Genomic DNA, 21,618 nt, shown 5'->3' on the forward strand with positions numbered 1-21,618 from the left:
GAGGCTTTACCTGTCCCTCAGGTGGCTGATGCATTGGGCAGGGTGTGCTGTGGCTTGAAGTGCACTTGGGCAGCTCATTTATCACAAGTATTCATTGAGCGCTAAGCCCTGCTCTAGGAACTAGGCAGGGGTCCTCAAACTTTTTAAACAGGGGCCAGTTCACTGTCCCTCAGACCGTTGGAGGGCCGGACTATAGTTTAAAAAAAACCAACTATGAACAAATTCCTATGCGCACTGTGGGCCCGGGATGAGTCAGCTGCTAAGCAGGACAGGCAGTGGCACCTGGCGGGCCAGATAAATGTCCTCGGCGGGCCGCATGTGACCCGCGGGCCATAGTTTGAGGACCCCTGATAGAGGTTCGAAAGTGAACAAGACAGAGTCCTTCCCTTGTGGAACTTACAGTCAAGTGGAGAGACTTGACAATGAACAGGTAGAATGGCGTGTATCACATAATACAAATAAAGATCTGGTCTATCTTCAGGCTTATGGCTCAGAACAACAGTTTTGGTTGATATGTGAAGTAGCATGAGGGCTCAAGAGTGACCATGCTTTAGGGTCTGTTCTTTAGGTATTTGAGTGGAGACTTAAGTGAAGGACAAACATGCAGAGATCTGCGAGAAGAGCATCATGGGCCAAGGACAGGCAGCTGAGGGCCCTGCAGCGGCCATGGGCAGTGAGAGTATGGGAGTGGGAAAAGCCAGTGTGGCTGTAGAGGACGCTGGCAGTGGCAGGAGAGGAGTCAGAGTTGGGCCTGGATCCCTTAGGGCCGGTGTACAGCTGAGAAGACTTTGAGCAGGGCGGGTCCTGGGCTGATGTACTATTTACTAAGCTCATTAAGTCTGCTGTTGGGGAGGCCAAAAGGAGTCAAAGGCAGTTGTAAGAGGTTAGCTGAGAAGATGGTGGCAGTGTGACCAGGATGGTAGCAGCGACGATGATCAAGGTGTCCAGATTTAAGGTACACTTTGAAGGGCGAGGCATATGAAAGAGGGAAGTCCAGGGTGGCACTTAGATTTTGGGGTCAGCGGTTGGTGCTGTTGGGGGTCCTGGGGAGGAGCGGTAGGGAGGTGGAGTTTGGTTTGGTGAATGTAAAGTCTGAGACCCCTGTTCCACATTCAAAGGGAGGCATATAGAACATGCGCTCTGAGAGAGGACAGGGCACAGTGTTGGACTCTACAGAGCCCATCCGCTAGTGTCACCTGTGACAACAAGAGCACTGCAGGGACCACTCACAAGTATTTGCTCACTGTTCCTGTATTAGATGCTAAACTAACTCAAACTGCTGCTCTCACAGGGGGCTCCTGTGGCAATATAACATCACGAATCTGATCTGTCTTCATGCTTACGGCTCAGTAACTGTCTTCTGGTTAGAGACTTAGAACAACAGTTTTGGTTGATTTGTGAAAATGGATTTTGTTCTTATTTTAATGGGATTTTTTTTAACCAACTAATTTTTCCTCCATCATAGAGAAGTAATTGCAGAGAAATCCTTTGTGTTGTTTCTGTCAGGAGTAACATGCATCTTCATTTATACATAGGGGCTGGTTGGTATGGTAATAACCTGAGAGAAATAATCAGATGCCATTGTAGGGGCAAGAACAGTTGCTACCTGGGAAACAGGTGGTGATAGCTAAAGAGATTCATAAAGAACATGGCAAAATAAGAGATTTTCTAAATGCTTGATTGTCACTTGGAACAAGTAGTGTACATGACATGAGTTGGATTACTTAGATTTTAATTGAGGACACACTGTGGCTTTAGAGATATTTGTACGTTACAGTTTTATGTTCAAGGCACCTATTTTTTTAATATATATTTTTATTGATTTCAGAGAGGAAGGGAGAGGTATGAGAGAGAATCATTGATCAGTTGCCTCCTGCATGCACCCTACTAGGGATCGAGCCCACAACCTGGGCATGTGCCCTTGACTGGAATTGAACCCAGGACCCTTTAATCCACAGGCTGACACTTTATCCACTGAGCCAAACTGGCTAGGGCAAGGCACCTATTTCTTTAACCTAAAGAAAAAGACCTGCAGGCCACAAAGGAAAAACCAAGTAAATATTTCATTTCATTGCTGGGTAAGCTGCTGCAGTGATGTATAGCTTATATTGAAAGCATGTTGGGTGTTATTTATTTCCAGAATTTGTCCACGGTCAGACTCAGACTTTAGTCTAATAGACAGTCAGCCAAGACTGACTGCCCCGCCCCCTCCCCTGAGCAGAGGTTCCTGCTGCCTGCCTGGAAACCAGATGCACATTGTGTACAGTGGGACTCCCTGTGACGCAGGTGCAGTGTCAGCCAGTCTGCAAAGACGTGAGCATCAGGAATGCAGGCTCTGGATCTGGGTCTCTGAGAATTACTGCCTTGTAGTCTGTGTTAAAGAACTTGAAATTTGCAGAGAAGATATATTAATCAGGATTCTCCAGAGAAATAGAACCAATAGGATCTGTGTGTCTGTCTGTTTGTCCGTCCGTCCATCCATCCATCCATCCATCATCCACCCATCCATAAGAGGATATATAACAGGAATTGGCTCATGTGATTATGAAGGCCAAGAAGTCCCCAGGTCTGCCTTCTGTAAGATGGAGGGGCAGGGAAGCCAGGAGTGTCATTCAGTCTAATGCCCGGGACCAGGAGATCTGATGTCTGGAGGCAGGAGCTGACATCACACTCAAGCAAATAAAGTGAATTTGCACTTCCTCCGCCTTCTTCTTCTGTTCAGGCCTCTAAGGTTTGGATGATGTCATCCATACTGGTGAGAGTGATCATTACTCAGTCTGTGGATTCACCTTCACAGACACAACCAGAAATGATGTTTTCCAGCACTGTACTTAACTCAGTCCAGTTGACACATGAAATCAACCATCACAGAAGGCAATACTTAAATGAACTAGTTTGAGACAATAATGATAACTAGCATTTCTCAGTGTTGCTCTGTGTTGGGCCTTACCCTGAGCAAGTTACATGCGTTTAACTCACATAATCCCTTCACCAGCCCTGTGAGGCCACTACTCTTGCCACCAGGGATCAAGTGGTGGAGCTGGACCCTGAACCTAGCAACGGGGCTCCCGATAGAGCGAGGGAGGGATCCAGGAGAAAAGATGTCAGCGTGGACCCCAATGGGTGGGCTGGGAGGGCTGACCCCCATGCCAGTCTGTCAGGTTTGGGGGACAGCGGGAGGTCTGTTGGCCCGGAGAGGTAGGAAGGGCTTCTCTGGAAGGACTTTGGTAAATTGTTATTTTTCTTTCTGTCCCCTCCCTGCCTTCTTTCCTTGCTTCCTTTTCCCTTCCTTCTGTTATCAAAAAATTTTTTTAATTTAATAAATCTTTATTGTTCAGATTATTACAATTGTTCATCTTTCCCCCCCCCATAACTCCCCTCCACCCGGTTCCCATTCCCACCCCACCCTCTGCCCTTACCTCCCCCCCACTGTCCTCATCCATAGGTGTACGCTTTTTGTCCAGTCTCTTCCGGCACCTCCCACACCCCTTTCCCCCCGAGAATTGTCAGTCCACTCCCTTTCTATGCCCCTGATTCTATTATATTCAGCAGTTTCTGTTCATCAGATTTTTTTATTCACTTGATTTTTAGATTCACTTGTTGATAGATATGTATTTGTTGTTCATAATTTTTATCTTTACCTTTTCTTCTTCTTCCTCTTCTTAAAGAATACCCTTCAGCATTTCATATAATACTGGTTTGGTGGTGATAAACTCCTTTAGCTTTTTCTTAGCTCTTTATCTGACCTTCAATTCTGAAATGATAGCTTTGCTGGGTAGAGTAACCTTGGTTGTAGGTTCTTGCTATTCATCACTTTGAATATTTCACTCACTTCTGGCCTGCATAGTTTCTGTTGAGAAATCAGCTGACAATCGTATGGGTGCTCCCTTGTAGGTAACTGTTTTTCTCTTGCTGCTTTTAATATTCTCTCTTTGTCTTTTGCTCTTGGCATTTTAATTATGATGTGTCTTGGTGTGGTCCTCTTTGAATTCCTTTTGTTTAGGGTTCTGTGCACTTCCTGGACTTGTAAGTCTATTTCTTTCACCAGGTGGGGGAAGTTTTCTGTCATTATTTCTTCAAATAGGTTTTCAGTATCTTGCTCTCTCTCTTCTTCTGGCACCCCCATAATGCTGATGTTGGTACGCTTGAAGTTGTCCCAGAGGCTCCTTACACTATCTTCAAATTTTTGGATTCTTCTATTTTCCTTTTGCTTTTCCGGCTGAGTGTTTTTTGCTTCTTTGTATTTCATCTCTTTGACTTCATTCTTGCGATCCTCTAGTCTGCTGTTAGGTCTCTGTATAATATTTTTTATTTCAGTCAGTGTATGTTTAATTTCTAGTTGGTCCTTTTTCATATACTCGAGGGTCTCACTAAATTTATTGGCCTTTTCTAGGAAATTCTTGAAAAACCTTATAACTGTGGTTTTGAACTCTATATCCAGTTGTTTGCTTTCCTCCATTTCTTTCATTTGTGATCTGTTTCTTTGTCTCCGCATTTTAGTTGCTTCCCTGAGTTGGTAGAGTAGCTTTGTGTGGTAGGTGTCCTCTAGGGCCCAGTGGCTCAGCCTCCCCAGTTACCTGAGGTGGACACTCTTTGTGCACCCCTTTGTGGGCTGTGTGCACAGTCTTGTTGTAGTTAAGTCTTGATTGTTGTTGGTATCACTGGGAGGAATTGACCTCCAGGCCAATTGGCTGTGAGGATCAGCTGTGTCTACTATGGGAGAACTTCTGTGCTGGAGACACTCTTATGAGACAAGACTTGCAAAATTGCAAAAGCCTCTGTGCTCAGCTTGTATGGGACGGAGTTTCAGGGTGGAGCAGACAGCCTGGTTTCCCATCAGTCCTGCCCTAAGAGGCCCCTGGGTCTCAGTGTCCCTCGGTAATTGCTGCAAGCACCTCTGAGAGAAAGCCACCCTCGAGTTTTGCCCGCTGCCAGACAGTCCAGTTTCTCCCCGAATGAGTCACGGTTCCCAGAAACTTGCCCGGAACTGGAGTTCAGCGCAGTTGGGAGCTTCCGTTTCCCTCCCGCTTTAGAAAGCCAGCTGTGCACTCAGCCGCCCGTGCATTTAGGCAGTCAGTCCTCCCTGCGTGCGCGCGCGTGCGCGCGTGCGCCTCTCGACCTCTGCCTTCCGCAGCTCTGAATCTCAGTGTGCTTTCTCTTTTCCTGACAGTCCAGATTCCCCCCGAATGAGTCTGGTTTCCCAGCATCTCACCCGGGACGGTTCAGTGCAGTCGGGAGCTTCCTTCTCTCTCCTGCTTTAGAAAGCCAGCTGCGCACTCAGCCACCTGTGCACATAGCCGCCCGTCCTCTCCACGTGCGAGTCTCCGTATCTCAGCCTTTTGCAGCTCCTCTGAGTCTCAATGTGCTTTCCTCTTTTCTTCTAGTTGTAGAATTTCCACTCAGCCAGCTTTCCTGTGGTTCTGGATAATGTCCGTTTTGTCTTTTAGTTGTAGTTTTGATATTGTTGTGCAAGGCAGCAATTTAGGTGTTTACCTATGCTGCCATCTTGGTTTCCCCATCTGTTATCAAAATTAATAAGTGCACATACTTAGAGAAAAATATATAGAACATAAAAGTGAAGCTGAGAGAATTGTCACAAGGGAAAAATTTTTAACACCACCCAGACAGAAATGATGAGTTGCCAGCACCCTGAAAATCCTTTGCACCCTCCTAGTCACTCTTTCTTCTTCCTATTTCCCATTTTTGAATGTTATATAAGTGGAATCATGCTTTTGTGTTGGCTTTTCATTCACATTTTGTTTGCAAGGCTCTTCATGGGCTGCCAGTCCCTGTAGACACATTCATTGCTGCACTGCAGGCTGTCTCAGCACGGTGCACATTCAGGCAGCATCGTTCTCTGTGGTGGGGCCATCACGTGCATTGCAGGATGGTAAGCAGCAGCCTGGCCTCTACTCACTAGTGCCAGTAGCACTCCCCAGGTATGACAACCAAAACTGACATTCAGAATATCCCCTGGAGGGTACAGTGCCCACCCACAGCTGAGACTCACTGCTGTGCAGGAATCCTTTACATCAGCTGGGCCACTTGCCATTCTGATCGCACATTTGGATTGCTTCTGTTTTACAAATAATGCTTCTCCTAAATTCTGGAACCTGCCTGTGGTAAACATGCATATTTTCCTGTTTGGGGGCACCAATTCGAAATGGAAGTTTGGGATCAATGGAAGTGCATGTCTTCAAACTCTAGTAGCTTATGCTGGGCTGTTTCCAAAGTGGTTGTATGAGGTGTCAATTTTACCGGCAGCATGAATGCCTGCTGTTGTAGGCCTCTGTCCTCAGCCATTCGGCTGGGGTGGATGTTACTTCATTGTGGTTTAATGTTATTTTTCTGATTAGTTCTGTGTATACTTGGCCTTTTGGATACCCTCTTTTGTCAAGTCCTATTCTACTCTCCTACTACTTTTCTGTTAGATTGTCTGTCTTATTAATTTTTACATTCTGGAACAGAATCTCAGTTGCACATATATTTTAAAAGTTGCACATATATTTTACCACTCAGTGTCTTGCTTTATTTCTCTTAGTGGTGTCTTTTGGTAAGCAAGAAGTTCTCTGTCATCTGGGAGCCTTCTCTTTCTGCTTTTCGCATTTAGTTGCCATATCTCCCTGACATGTGGTATGCTGTGTGGTAGGGATCAAGTTTAATTTTCTTTCCATATGGATATCTGCAGGCCAGCACATTTATTGGCAGGATTGTCCTTTCCCCACGGCTCCTCAGAGTGGCCTTTGTCCTTTAATAGCATTCCTCACGTGCTTGGGCTCTCCATTCCAGCCCCATCACTTTGCATTACCACATCGCCTCTTGTACGTACAGGCACTTTCTCTCAATTTTCTTCAAGGATGCCTTTGCTATTGTTGGCTCCTTTCCATGTAATTTTTAGAATCTGTATGTAGAACTCCACAAAGGAAGCTGTTTTGATTTTGATTGAAATTGCATCTGTAGATTAGTTTCAAAAACTGAAATCTTTACAGTGTTGAGACTTTAGTACATGACATGATAATCTCCTCACTGATTAGATCTTTCTCTCAATAGTATATTGTTTTCTGCATAGAGATCTTGAATATCTTTCATTAGATTTACTCCTAGTAGCAGTGTTTTCTTCTTTTGAATTCTGTAATTCCTTTGTTCTCTGTCACTGGACACTATTAATTCACTCAAAAGATCTTTATGATTTGCCCCTACTTTGTGCAGGCACAATTCCTGGCACTGGGGATACAGCAGCGAGCCAAACAGTTTCAAGCCCTTGCCTTCATGGAGCTGATGAGTGAAGAGAGACAGTAGAGAAAATAAATAAGCAAAACATACAGTATGTTTTATGATCTTTAATGCTACTAAGAAGAAAAGGCAGGGAAGGGGGGAATAGGAGGCAGTGTTTGCTCTTGTTTTTTATTTTAAGATGGTTCACAGAAGGCTACTGAGCAGCTGACTTCCACACAAAGACCTGAAGGTAGTGGGACATTGCTCCAGGGTTTCTGGGGAAGCACGTTCCCCAGGGGGATGGGCAGTGCGAGAGTTCTGAGGTGGGGGTGGCGCTGCTCTGTTGGAAGAGCAGCAGAGGCCTGTGTGGTGAGAATGGGCTGCTGGTGGAGAGCGGGGGTGAAGGTTTGTTCTCTGTAGTTTGGAAATGCTATTTATGGAATGCAGCTATGTGCGCAGTGTCTCGATAGACACTTTGATTTGTCTCCTTATTCAGTCTCTACAGAAACCATGTAGACGATTAAACATTCAGTCTACACATGAGAAAACAAAGGCTGGCTTTGCTAAAGTGACGGTGGGGAGATTTCAGGTTACACACTTCACCCCTGTAAGACTGTCATGGAGATGAACTCACAGCTCACTTCATATTTCAGTTTATGCATTTAATGCAGGAATTTAGAAAACAAGGATAGTTACCTTGATAAGTAAAGTTAGACCCTTTGTTTTAATTTTAAGTATGACTGAGAACAGAAAGGCCCTGTGAGCATGTGTGAGAGTGTGTCTGAACTGTGCCTTAGGGAGCCAGGTCAGCTGTCAGGAAATCCTGAGATTTGTCATGTTTTCTTTGTGTCAGTGTGAGTGCCTATTTGAGAAATGTGGCATGTGGAATCAGTGCCTGTGACAAGAGCTATCACAGTGCCATCTCCTTGTCTTCTAGTCCTTAGTTAGCCACAGCTTAATGCCCAGAATGCCTTTTTTCCTGTCCTATGTTCCCCTCCCCAGTGGAGGTGGTGTGGGGTAGATGGAAGCACCTGTCACCATCTAGGGAACTCATGTCTAAGAGCCCAGTTTGGGACCCATAGAGCTAAGTCGGTGGTGATGAGTGTGTGTCTGGAGAATAGGAGGGGGTGTGAGGGGCGGTGGGGAGGGGGTCTGGGACAGAAACCAGTCACTGAGAGTGCAGAGCCGAGGAGGATGCCACCCAGAGAAGTTCTTTGATCAGCTTGTTAAAATTGCATTTCTGGTTTATAATTGTTGGTGCCCTGTTAGCATAGCTTCTCTTCCCCTCACATCTTCTCCCCACTCCCAAATGATTAAATCTAATAAAGACATTCACAAAGAAATCTGTCTACTTATTATTTGGAAGAGATATACACTGAGTGGCCAGGTTATTATGATCTCTGAATGTATAATAATCTGGCCACTCAGTGTATATCCTATATAATAAAAGGCTAATATGCAAATTGTCCCCTCGACCAGGAGTTCGACCAGTAGGCAGACTGGCCAACTGCCCATGTTCCCTCCCCCTGGCCAGGCTGGCTGGACCCCACCCATGCACGAATTCATGCACCGGGCCTCTTATGCGTTCAGAGATCATAATAATCTGGCCACTCAGTGTATATGATGCAGTGATTCTGTGTCCATCCAAACTTTTAGTAGGACACTGAGAATACTCCCAAATATCAAGAGGGGACTAAATTTATTTAAAAAATAGGAAAAAAAACCAAGCAGAACATTATTTTATTTGGTTTGATTTGCCTGAGCTTTAATAATGAAATAGTGCTTTTTGGAAAAATATGTGGTTCTGTGTATGTTTTTCAAGAACAGGCAAAACTAAGCTGTGGTGATAGAAATCAGGACTTCAGTTGCTGGTAGATAAGGGCTGGCTGGAAGGGAAGGCCGTGAGGGAGCTTTGTGGCGCCAAAGTGTTCTCAATCTTGTTGGGATTGTGTTTTTTCGTGGATGTGTACATCTGTCAGATCTTTTTGAATTGTACATAAGATTTGTGCACATACTATAACATTCAACCACTTACAGTGCATGATTCATTAGTTTTTCGGTTATTTACAGAGTTGTGCACTATCACCACCATCTAATTTAAGAATATTTTCATCACTACCATGGAAACGCCCATACCCATTAGCCGTCACTCCCCATTATTTTTTCCACCCAGCCTCTGGAAACCATTAATCTGCTTTTTGTCTCTATGGATTTACCTACTTGGGGCAATTCATAAAATTGAAATTTTTTAATATGTAGCTTTTTATGTTTGGCTGCTTTCATTTAGCATGTATTCAAGGATTATCCATCCTTCTCATTACTAAATAGTATTCCATTGTATAGATGTACCGCATTTTGTTTATCCATTCATTATTAGACACTTGTGTTGTTTCCACTTTTAGACTGGGTAAATTGTCAAGTTAAAACTTGGTAAATGCAGGTTGCTGGATGGTGAGCTGTGGATCAACAATAGACCACAAGGGGAATTGAAATAGAGAAATTTATTACTTACAGGTCCTGGAGGAGGTACCCTACACGCCTGGAGGGGCCACACCGGGAGGTCAGGGCAGAGTGCACACAGGGAGCAGGACCTGGGGCTCATTCATGCCTTTATTAGGGTCTGTGGGTGGAGTGCTTTGAGGTTCCTGGACTAAGACTGGATTCGTCAATTCCAACCAAAAGAGTGGGGTTTGGGTAAGCCTCACAAAGGTCTTACCTAAGGGCAGGTAGGGGAAGCCGCTGGGAGGCTGAGGAGACTGTTGGTCTTAGGATACTGGAGTAATTGTATCAGGACATATGTTTGCTTGTGACTTTCTGGGCTTTAATCTAGGATATGTCTTGCATGAGGGCCAGTGTTAGTTTAGGGCCCCGCTGGGCTAAACAAAAGGGAAGGTGAGGCAGTATTACCACCGAGTAGCTGAGCTACACTCTCAACAGGCTGTTACTGATGAATGTGTCTATGAACATTCCTGTAGGAGTTTTTGTGTGACCTAGCCATTCTTTTAGAGTAGGTCTACAGCAGCTTAATTTTTCTTCAACAGAGAATGTTTTGAATTCCCTTTAATTTCTGAAGGACATTTTTCCTGGGTAAAGGATTCTGAGTTGACAATTCTTTTGCTTCAACACCTGGAAAACATTGAGTCACTTACTTCTGACCTCCATGGTTTCTGATGAGAAATCCAGTATAATTAAGTTGTTTTTTATTAAGAAATAACCATAAATGAGGTGTTATTTCTCTCTTGCTGCTTTCAAGACTTTGTCTTTAGTTTTCACAAGTTTGACTGTGATGTGTCTTGGCACAGATTTCTTAAGGTCTATCCTGTTTGTCATTTGCTCAGCTTCTTGGATCTGTAGGTTTGTGTCTGTTGCCAAATAGAGTAAAATCTCAGCCATTATTTCTTGTAGTATTTTCCAGCCCTGCTGACTTTCCCTCTCTTTCCAGAATTGCAAAGACATGAATGTTCAATCTTTGTCATAGTCCCAGAGGCTCTGTTTTTCTCTGTCATTCAGATTGAGTAATTTCTATTGTACCATCTTCCAGTTCACTGATTCTTTTCTCCGGCTCCTCCATTCTGTCTCCATTAAGTTTTTAATTTCAGTTACTGTATTTTTCAGTTATAGTGTTTCCATTTTGTTCTTTATGTCTTCTACTTCTTTGCTGAGACTATTTTTTCATTGTTTCCAGCATGTGAAGAATTTTTGTGGAGGCTCTTGAAAACTCCTGTCAGGTAATCCTGACATCTGCGTCATGTCTGTGTTGGTGAATGCCTTTTCTCAGTTAAGTTGCTTTACCCATTTCTAAACCCCAAATTGAGCCATCTATGGGGATGTTTTCAGTCTCAAGTAATTAGGTTTTCCATGGTTGTTTTAAAAGATAAATTGTGTCGTTATAACTCAGAATTTGCTAATCTGTGGCCCAAATGAACCTGAGTTCCATGTTATTCTCCCCCTGTACAGTTTGGGTGCTTATATTACAAGCCATTTGCCTTCCCCTTAGTCTGTGTTCCCTTCCAGTGCTGTCACTGAACTGACTGTTTCCTTATGATGATGTCACCGTGAAGTTGTTCCTGTAGGGCTGCACCCTTGACTGCGTGTGTCTCATTTATGACGTCCAGTGGCTTGTTTTACTTGGCCCCTTTTAAAGGGCTGCACTGCTGTCTCTGCAGCTTGCCTAATTATTTTATTTGTTCAGAAATTTCCTTCTCATTTATATTACATCAGCCTTGACCACATAAAATACAATCTTCTCATTCATTCAGCAAATATTTATTGTATTGGAGATAGAGTAACGGGCAAGACAGACAAGGTCTTTGCTTTCCTGAAGCTTTTCAGTGGGGGAGGAGAGAAGATAACTCCCTAGAATAATTGGTATTCAGAGAATTAAGACAGGGTGATGGGTGACAGGGTAATTTCATTGGTGGTAAGGGAATGACTCTCTGAAGAGAGAATATTTAAGCTGAAATTAATTCTTTTTTTGTAGTTTTCATCTCTCTGTTTACATTGTTCTTCTGTTCTTGCATTAGAACCTGTTATGGGCTGAATTGTTGAAAATTCATATGTTAAAGCCCTAACCTACCCAGTATCTTTGATTGTATTTGGAACTAGGGCCTCTAAAGAAGTAATTAAGTTAAACTGATGCCTTTACAGTGGATCCTAATCCAATCTGACAGGTGTTCTTACAAGAAGAGATTAGGACATAGGAGAGACACCAGGCCTGTGTGAGGACAGAGAAAAGGCCATCTGCAGGACAAGGCCTTAGGGAAACCCACCCTGCTGACACCTTCATCTTGAACTATCAGCCTTCAGAATTGTGAGGAAATATATTTCTGTTGTGTAAGCCACCTCATCTGTGCTATTTTGTTTTGGCAGCTGATTAATACAGAGTCCTTAGCATCCTAATTATAGTTATTTTATATTTAAATATGTTTTTATTGATTTCAGAGAGGAAGGGAGAGGGAGAGAGAGACAGAAACATCAGTGATGAGAGAGAATCATTGATCGGCTGCCTCCTGCACGCCCCACACTGGGGATCAAGCCCACAACCTGGGCATATGCCCTAACTAGGAATTGAACTGTGACCTCTGGTTCATAGGTTGACTCTCAACCACTGAGCCACGCTGGCCAGGCCAAATCATCCTATATAATAAAAGGTTAATATGTAAATCGACTGAATGGTGGAACTACTGGTCACTGTGACGTGCACTGACCACCAGGGGGAAGATGCTCAATGCAGCAGCTGCCCCCTGGTGGTCAGTGCGCCCACAGGGAGAGTGCTGCTCAGCCAGAAACCTTGAGCCAGGCTCATGGCTGGCGAGCATAAGAGTGGTGGCGGGAGCCTCTCCCGCCTACTTGGCAGTCAGACATCCCCTGAGGGCTCCTGGACTGCAAGGGGGCGCAGGCTGGGCTAAGGGATCCCCCACCCCCTGCGAGTGCATGAATTTCATGCACCAGGCCTCTAGTAGTGATTTTAAATTTCCTGTCTGATAATTTCAAAATCTCTGTCTTATCTGAGTGTGGTTCTGCTGCCTGGTTTGTTTCTTTAGACTGTGTTTTTTCCTTTTAGTGTGCCTTGTAATTTTTGGTTGAAGGATAGACATTATTTACTGGGTAAATAGGGTTTCCGTGTGTGGTTTTATGTTAACCTGGCTAGGGGTTGGGCTGTGTTCTATGGAGGCTCCAGGGGCTTCATATTCCTGTTGTTATCACCATTTCCCCTGTTTCCTTTGGGTTTCCCTAAGAACTCCTCCTTAGATAGAGTCTGTGCCTTTCAGTCTCCCAGCTATGATCCTTTGTTTTTGTAGTTTCTATAGTTCTTGTTGTGTGAAGAGACTTCAGTCTTCTGGAAAAAAAAAAAAAAAAGTTTGTCATGGGAAGCAACCTAGATGTATTTCAGAATGGTTACTCTTCATTGCCCTCTGCCGGACCATGTGAGAACCTTCTGGGGTTCTTGGAGATCAAACCCACAAGAATGTGGGCCCCCCCGCAAGATTGCTACACCCCCCAGAAGTTTCTTACTATCACACCCAGCTTCCAGCAATTTGTCAAAGTGATCATTTGCATGTTCCTATCAATTTAGACTCCAGTGGTCTCTGTTCCAGGAATAGTGATCTTGGCGGTCACTTTCTAGGTTTGCTTCTCATTACCCTGCAACCTCATTTGAAGAAAAGTCTTTGATTCTTAGTTTATTCTTCTTTTCTTGTTATATGGGTGGGGGTGACAGTTTCCAAGCTCTTTACCTTTTGGAGTTGAAACTGGACATCCCTGCCCCTACCCAGGGTGCAGTAGGGCTCCCTTTTCTCCTTCCCTAGCACAGCAGTCCTCACAATGCCCTGGGGGCTCTGATTCGATAGGGAAAGCTCTGGGTGGACCTTGGTATTGTGGCAGGTTCCAGCGAAGGTTTGTTCAGTCCACTCTTTCCATTCACGTACTTAAAACGCTTTTTAAGTACAGTGCTAAGAAAGAGGTACTGATTTTGAGCCCGGTTCCAGTTACAGTATCCAATCAAGAAGTAAAGGCTCCAGGTACGGAGAAATGATAAGGAGAGCTGGGTCCACCTGGTTAAGGGTAGAGCTTTGTGTTGGACTGTTGTTTCAGTCTAGCTCTTTAAATGGTTGCTACAATATATGCAAGGCTACTAGGTTCTGTACTTCATGTGGGAAAAGTGGAATACAGTGTGAATGCTGTGGCCTGTGACTCTGGAACTCAGTGTCCTGTACAGACGCCACATCCATATGCGGTTTCTGAGGGATTTGTTGCAGAGTGAAAATATAGTAATACCTTTGAAAACAGTCTTGCAAGTGGACAGAATTACCGTCAACGACATGAAAAGCCCTCGTATTTTTCAGCATTTTAAAGTTATGTGGTTGTAATATTTGAAGATGGGATATTATTAAGTAGATGACGATTGAGGTTTTTCATGCTGCTCTTATGAGCTAAAATTTTACATCAAGAATTGATGCAGTTTCTAGTTCAGCTCATAGTTTTCAAAACTGTCAAATCTGTCATTCAGAAAATTCAAGAACCCTTGAGGGTTAGATTGTACCTCAAGATTAGGAGTTTTATTCAACCAGAGTGTTACCTCTTGCCCCTAGATCCAGACGCAGAGGTGTGTCTTCATGTTTTGCGACTTGTCCAGTCAGTGGTTCTGGAACCAGAAGTCTTCTCCAAGTCGGCCTCTGAGCTCCGGAGCTCCCTGCCCCTGCAGCGCATCCTGGCCATGTCCAAGAGCCGTAACCCCCACCTGCAGACCGTGGCCCAGGAGCTCCTGGAAGACCTTCGAGCTCTGGAGTGTGATGCGTAGGCATGTCCCTCCTCCTTCCCCGGGTCCCCACTTTGTGTTCTGAAACCATCACCGAGGGCCATGTGTTATAGATGGCCAGATGTTCTTGACTAGAGATGGACATGAATGAATATATATCCACACACCTCCCCCCTGGAAATGAAGGTACTTGTGGTTGGTGGATTAATCTTGCCAAGGGGAGCCCGAGAAAGAACCCATCCTGTCGCAGCAGCCGTGTTAGCTGTGCTGGCTTCTTAGAGGGCTCCTGCTGCTCAGGGGACTTTCTGAGACCTGTGGGTCCCCCCAGAAATAGATGAAGTAACCACCTGTCCCATTGGTCAGCATTTCCTGAGATACATTTCTTTGAAAAACAATTCATTCTTTCTCTAGTAATTATAACTAATGCCCCAAATGCAAGTTTACCTTTAAACCTTTTGGTGACTTACTAGTTCAAATGCCATTGGACATTTTAGTTCTATATTTTTGTGCCTCTTTTATTTTTGAATAAAGAAAGTCAGAAGAGTTATTGATGTGCTCCACCTATTGTTTTCCGAAATATTACAAACTTGAATTGGGAAGCTGTATCTGACAATGGTTGGTAGGAAAAACTCTCTTTACGTTGTTCTGGGTCCTTTATAAACTCAGAATAAAGTCCACTTTTTCATATAACAAATACCATGAAAAGGGCCTCCTGGATTGGAACACATGCAGTTTAATGATGTACACTAGTGTGTACCAGAGGCCCCGCACCACAGGTTTCCTTCTCGTCTGCATCTAGGCCACTGGCGAGGACAAAGGAGGATGCACTTCACTTCCCAAAGACACCACCACGTGTGAGAGTGGGAGTGCATCTTTATCACTCCTTAAGGTCACGTCAGGGAACACGTTCACGCCTCTCTTCTGGTGCTGCTCCCTTCAGCATGACGCTGCGGCTCTGGGCTCCGGGTGTCCTGTGCGAGCAAAAACCCATGCAGGTGTCCCTTACTGTGGCAGCCTCGGATACGTTTATAAGCAGTTTCTACTGTGTGGCATTTTAGGATAATTTCATTTTTCTTTTAAGTAGACTTTTGTAGGCAATGTGTGGCTTATGACTGAGGCTGAATGAAGGAGCTTAAGGGAAGGCACAGTTGCTTGAATTTCACGAGCCAGCATATTGTGAAACATTAGCTCATCAGAGCCAGAGAAAAGTTGTAAAAAGCAATTTAAAATTCATGGAGGCAGAAATTGGTCCATCTGTGCTGCATGGGCCTGATTATTGGTGAATAAAATTGAGGATGTGTTTTGTACTTTTTCTAGCATGGTATCATTTCCTTTTTGGTTGTTTGATAAGGTAATGGGAGCTAACTAATGTAATTAGTTTGTGCTGCCTCTAGACACGCAGGATTTTTTCCTGCTGAAGTGGGATCAGTGGCGTATAGAGAGAAATGACACTGGGCCAAACCTGTGAATGTTTGTAGTTTAGCTAATCAGTAGATAGATGAGATTAAGAAAGAAGTGCTAAGGATAGCAAGAGTTCTTACTGAAAACTCCTTCATGAAGGAACATGACAAATACATGTTTTGAACGTATATCACAGGAAAAGTACTTAAGGTCAGTTTCAAGGAGTGACTAGCCTTTCTAATATTCTGTTTTCGTGTGAGGGTCAAGGAGAAAACATGGGTTCTTTAAATTTTTTTGCATCTAGAGATCTAAAAAAATGCAGTTTAAAAAGTATGTGCAGGTACTTGACAGTGTTTGAGGTCTCTGATAAATTTTAAAACCAGAAACAAAAGCAGTACGATGGTACATGAATTTTTAAAATTTAATTTTTAAAAAATTGCTCTTATATTTAAGGTAAGGAACTCTTCTCTCTGTGGTGCTGTCGGTTTTTGTATAAAGATGTGAAACCTGTCAGGCCCACAGTGAGACGACTACTCCCACGCTCTGCCCCTCACAGGTGGTCTGAGCAGGCCTCTTGTTCCAATCAAATCATTTACCTGTGGGGTCTGGAAGGAGCAGACCCTCGCGGATGGCTCTGATTCTGTCTGCTCATGGCATAGATTGGGAGAAGCCTAATGTTGTAAGGAGTTCTCATTCCAGATATTTATATAGCCCTGTGTTTTCACTTATTCCACTTGGTACTCTGAAATTGGAGTACCAGCCAAGCACCACAAGTCTGGGACCTGAGGAAATTGGCACCCAAGCTGAAAGTCAGATCATGGTTAAGGAAGGGTTCAGTACAAGTTGTAAATGTGCCCATTACACTGCGTCTGCCAGACCTCCCATTAGCTGTATTGCCATGACATTAGTGGGAATGGAAATGGTTGATAAACACTTCCATAGATTTAACCAATTTCCTTAGAAGTCCTGCAGATGAATTTCCTTTATTTTGTGTGTATGTGTGATGTATGTACTTAGACTACTTGGGAAGGACTTCTCTGACCAGTGTAGGGTCTCAGTGGGGATCCTGGTACAGTGTAGGACACAGTATAGTATACGGCATCCTGTAGGGGGTGTGCATGCTTAGAAGGTGGAGTGAATAAAACCATTAAAAAGTCTGGATACTTTCCAAGTCCAAGCTCAGGAGGGGAGGGGAAGAGACAACTGGTATACCCCCGTCTTCACAGGGCTCATCTTGAAATTCGCTGGCTGTCTCCCTCCCCTGAAAGGAGCCCACATAAATGTGTCTTCAGATGTAGAATAAAACATGGAATAAGGAGGCCTTTGAATGTGCTAGTGTGTGTTACAAAATGGCTATTACTAGTTTTTTGTTATTTGTAGTTTTCCGACTTTTTAAAAATGTGGTAAAATTTACCACATAAACATAAACGGTAAACATAAAATTGACCTTTTTAACCATTTTTAAGTGTAGAATTCAGTGGTATTAAATACATTCACAGTATTGTGTAACCATCACCACTATCTATTTTCAGAACTTTTTATCAGATCAAACAAAAACTCCGTACCCATTAAACGATAACTCCTGTTCCTCCACTGCCTCCCTCCAAGCCCTGGTATCCTCTGTTCTACTTGGTGTCTCTATGAATTTGACTACTCTACATACCTTATATACGTGCACATAAAATATTTGTCTATCTCAATCTGGCTTATTTCACTTAATGTAATGTCTTCAAGGTTCATTCATGTCAAGGTTCATTCATAGCATGTGTCATACTTTATTCTTTTTTAAAAATACATGTTTTTAATTTATTTCAGAGAGGGAAAGGGAGATAGAAATATCAATGATGAGAGAGAATCACTGATCGGCTGCCTCCTACACCTCCCCTATTGGGGATCAAGTCTGCAACCTGGGCATGTGCCCTGACTGGGAATTGAACTGGGGACCTCTTGGTTCACACAGGTCAACACTCAACCAACTGAGCCACGCTGGCTGGGCAGAACTTTATTCTTTCTACTAGAGGCCCGCACCCTCTCACAATCCGGGACCCCTCGGGTAGGGTCCCTAGGCCTGGCCTGAGATCAGGGCCTATCGGGGCTTTCCTTCCCCTGGTTGCAGGCAGCTGGCCCCACCCCTGCCACTGCCACTGCTTGCCATCTGTGCAGCATGCCCCCCCCCACCCGCCACTGGTGATGGCTTGGCTGGCCTGGGCCTCCCTCTGCAGGGCGATAGCTGGCTGGCCACTCACCTGCCACGGAGTTGCTGCCGGTGGCCTAGGCCTCCCTCTTTCTTTGCTGGGGGGCGGGGCCAGCCCTGCGAGGGGCCATCTGCCTACCTGATGGCCCCTAACTGTTCGCCTGTCTACCTGATGGCCGCTAACCACTTGCCTGCCTACCTGATCATCCCTCACCACTGGTCTGCCTACCTGATCACCCCTAACTGCTGGCCACCTTTGGCCTGCCTACCTGATGGCCCCTAACCACTTGTCTGCCTACCTGATAACCTCTAACCACTGGTCTGCCTACCTGATCGCCCCTAACCACTTGCTTGGGGGTGGGGCCAGCCCAGCAAGGGGCCGTGGTGGTTCTGGTCTCTGGTCGTTACGCTTATGGCGGCTAGCCTTTTATTATATAGGATGAGTGAATAATACTGCGTTGTACTTGTATACCACAATGTGTTTATATCTTTCTATTCACCTGTTGATGGACACTTGGGTTGCTTCCATCTTTTGGCTGTTGTGAATAGTGCTGCAGCTTTGGGGTGTATACCTAAATGTGAAATTGCTGTATCATATGGTAGCTCTGTGTGTCACTGTTAGAGACACTGCCAAACTGTTGTCTGCAACGGCTGTGCCATTTTACATTCTCACCAGCAGCAGCGTATGGGGGTTCCAAATTCTCCACCTCCTCACCACACTTGTTTTCTGTTTTTGATTATAGCCGTCCTAGTGGGATACTCTGATTTATCTAACCTGCTATTGATTCTTTCTTGTATATTCTTCATTTCAGATATTGTATTCTTCATTTCTGATTGGTTCTTTGTTATGGTTTCTGTGTCCTTTATATTTTTTAAATATTTTTGTTAATCCTCACCCAAGGATATTTTTCCCGTTGATTTTTAGAGAGAATGAAAGGGGGGGTGGGGAAGATCAATGTGAGAGAGACATATTGATTGGTTGCCTCCTACACATGCCTCAACTAGGCCAGGGATAGGACCTGCAACCTAGGTATGTGCCCTTGACCGGGAATCAAACCTATGCCCCTTCAGTGTGTGGAGGCCAATGCTCTAACTGAGCACACCAGCCAGGATTCTGTGTCTTTTTAATACTTAATATCTCTTTAAGTTCTCACCGAGATCATCCATTCTCTTCCTAAGACCCTTGGGTATTCTTATAACCATTGTTTTAAACATTGCATCTGGTACCTTGGTTGCTTCCATTTCATTTAATTCTTTTTCTGGGGATTTCTCTTTTTCTTTCTTTGGGTGATACAGTCAAACCTCGTTTCTCGAACATTTCCCATCTCAAACAATTCGGTTCTTTTCAAGTTGTTCACAGAAAAAAATGTATCTGTTGTTGAACCAAACTTCAGTTTTGGAACTGACAACGCTTTCAAGCTAGTACCTCAGCATGACAAAAAAGCATCTCTCAGGCAAACGAAGGAGAGAACTGAGCTCAGTGGGCTTGGCTACTGAGACTTTAGGGCAGATCCAATCTCTGTTGGGAGTGTTGCCAGAAAACCGCTAGGAGGGGCGGTGGATAATTCTTCCCCTTCCTGTAATATCATGGTTGAGCTCACAGGGGACATAGGAGTAGCTCTCTTCCCTACAATGTAGCCACACAACCCAGCACCCACCCATCTGATTCTCAAACAAAAGCCTCCTGACTTACCCCAAAGTCCCAGCTCTGTGGGGCACTCTGATCCCCCTGAGGGACTGAACTCAGCAGGGTGGGCCACAGGGAATGGAAAGGCAGGCCAAGTAACTCAACAGGTGGGGGGAGGGGTTGGGGGGGGGCAGAACGCTCTCTGTGCCCTCAAGGCAGGGGAGAATGGTCCCCTCTCCAAAGCTACACAGTTCATTCACTGTCTGAGTCTCCACCAAGAGCTTCTTCAGAAAAAGAGCAGCCTAAAGGTTCCTGCTGGGTGCAGCCAGCAGACCCCCTGCAGGAGCCAAGCATGGCAGAGTGGTGTCACCCATAGTTGGAGGATGGGGCAATGCACTCCCCAGGCTGGTGCTGTAACAATAGAAGTGCTCCACCCTGGGAAGGTGGCGTCTGGGTCCCTAGCAGACTCTCTTCTCTCCCAGACAGACTGAATCCTCAGATTTTCAGCATTAGGTGCTATATAGGCTTCCCTTCTTGTCTGTTGCCCTGCTCTGGGCATCCCTGCATGGGGCTGAGATCCCATGCTCCTGGGGGGGTCGGGGGGGCAGCGGCAGGGCGAGGAGTTTTGCAGCCAAGATATCCCTCCAGCTTTTCAGCCAGGGCCAGCCCTTTCCATGTCACTACCCTTCTTATCAGTCTTTATGTGGCTTCTTCTGTACTAGGTGTACCGGTTAATAATGTGGATTTTTTTCAATAAATGGAGTTACACATATGTTGATATATATGCAATTTTTAAAAAATATATTTTATTGATTTTTTTTAACAGAGAAGAAGGAAGAGGGATAGAGAGTTAGAAACATCGATGAGAGAGAAACATTGATCAGCTGCCTCCTGCACACCCCCTACTGGGGATGTGCCCGCAACCAAGGTACATGCCCTTGACTGGAATCGAACCTGGGACCCTTGAGTCTGCAGGCAGATGCTCTATCCACTGAGCCAAACCGGTTAGGGCTATTTTTATTTTTATTATTATTTTTTTAAATATAGATATATATGCAATTTGATATGTATGCTATTTTGTTGTATTGACAGCAAGCTTCAAAACTTCCTATGTCAAATTTGCTGAAGGTGTTACCATCATAGATATTTTTACGCTTAAAAATGTTGAATTTCGTGCCAAAAGAGCATTTGCAGGAAGTTTTAATTCATTATTTTGAAGAAAAAGTTATTGTATACTTCGGGAAGCTTATGGTGAACATGCTCCATCTCAAGATACTTGTGAATGCTGGTTTAAACGCTTTAAAAGTGACAATTTCGATGTGAAAGACAAAGAACGTCCAGGTCAATTGAAAAAGTTTGAAGACCAACAATTACAAGCATTATTGGATGAAGATGCGTGTCAAACTCAAAAACAACTTGCAGAAATATTAAACATTGCCTAGCAAACAATTTCCAATTGTTTACAAGCAATGGGAAAGATTTTAAAGGAAGGAAAATGGGTGCCACATCAACTGAACGAAAGACAAATGGAAAACCGGAAAGTCTTCAATAAAATGTTGCTTCAACTGCATGAAAGAAAGTCTTTTTTTCATTGAATTGTGACTGGCGATGAAAAGTGGATTTATTTTGAGAATCCCAAATGCACAAAATCATGGGTTGATCCAGGTCAACCATCAACATCGACTGCAAGGCCAAATCGCTTCGGAAAGAAGACAATGCTCTGCGTTTGGTGGGATCAGAAAGGTGTGGTGTATTATGAGCTTCTAAAACCAGGTGAAACCGTTAATACTGATCACTACCAAAAACAAATAATCAATTTGAACCACGCTTTGAACGTGCCAGAAGACAGCAAAGTAATTTTGCTTCATGATAACGCACCATCACACACAAAGACACATTAAAAGATCTTGCCTGGGAAGTATT

The 21,618-nt window shown here is 44.3% G+C and overlaps 1 protein-coding gene across 1 annotated transcript in view; it reads left to right on the forward strand.

The window, feature by feature from the left end:
* HSF2BP (heat shock transcription factor 2 binding protein) overlaps positions 1 to 14,515 on the forward strand; it is a gene marked incomplete at its 3' end in the record, with an annotated part of 75,711 nt that extends 61,196 nt beyond the window's left edge. Inside the window, exon 8 of the mRNA XM_080655144.1 lies at positions 14,307 to 14,515. Coding sequence (XP_080511270.1) covers positions 14,307 to 14,515 — 209 coding nt within the window. The remainder of the gene's footprint in view (positions 1 to 14,306) is intronic.
* Between the last annotated feature and the right edge of the window lie 7,103 nt (positions 14,516 to 21,618).

The sequence above is a fragment of the Plecotus auritus genome (assembly GCF_963455305.1).
Source record: "Plecotus auritus genome assembly, chromosome: 2".
Lineage (NCBI taxonomy): Eukaryota > Metazoa > Chordata > Mammalia > Chiroptera > Vespertilionidae > Plecotus > Plecotus auritus.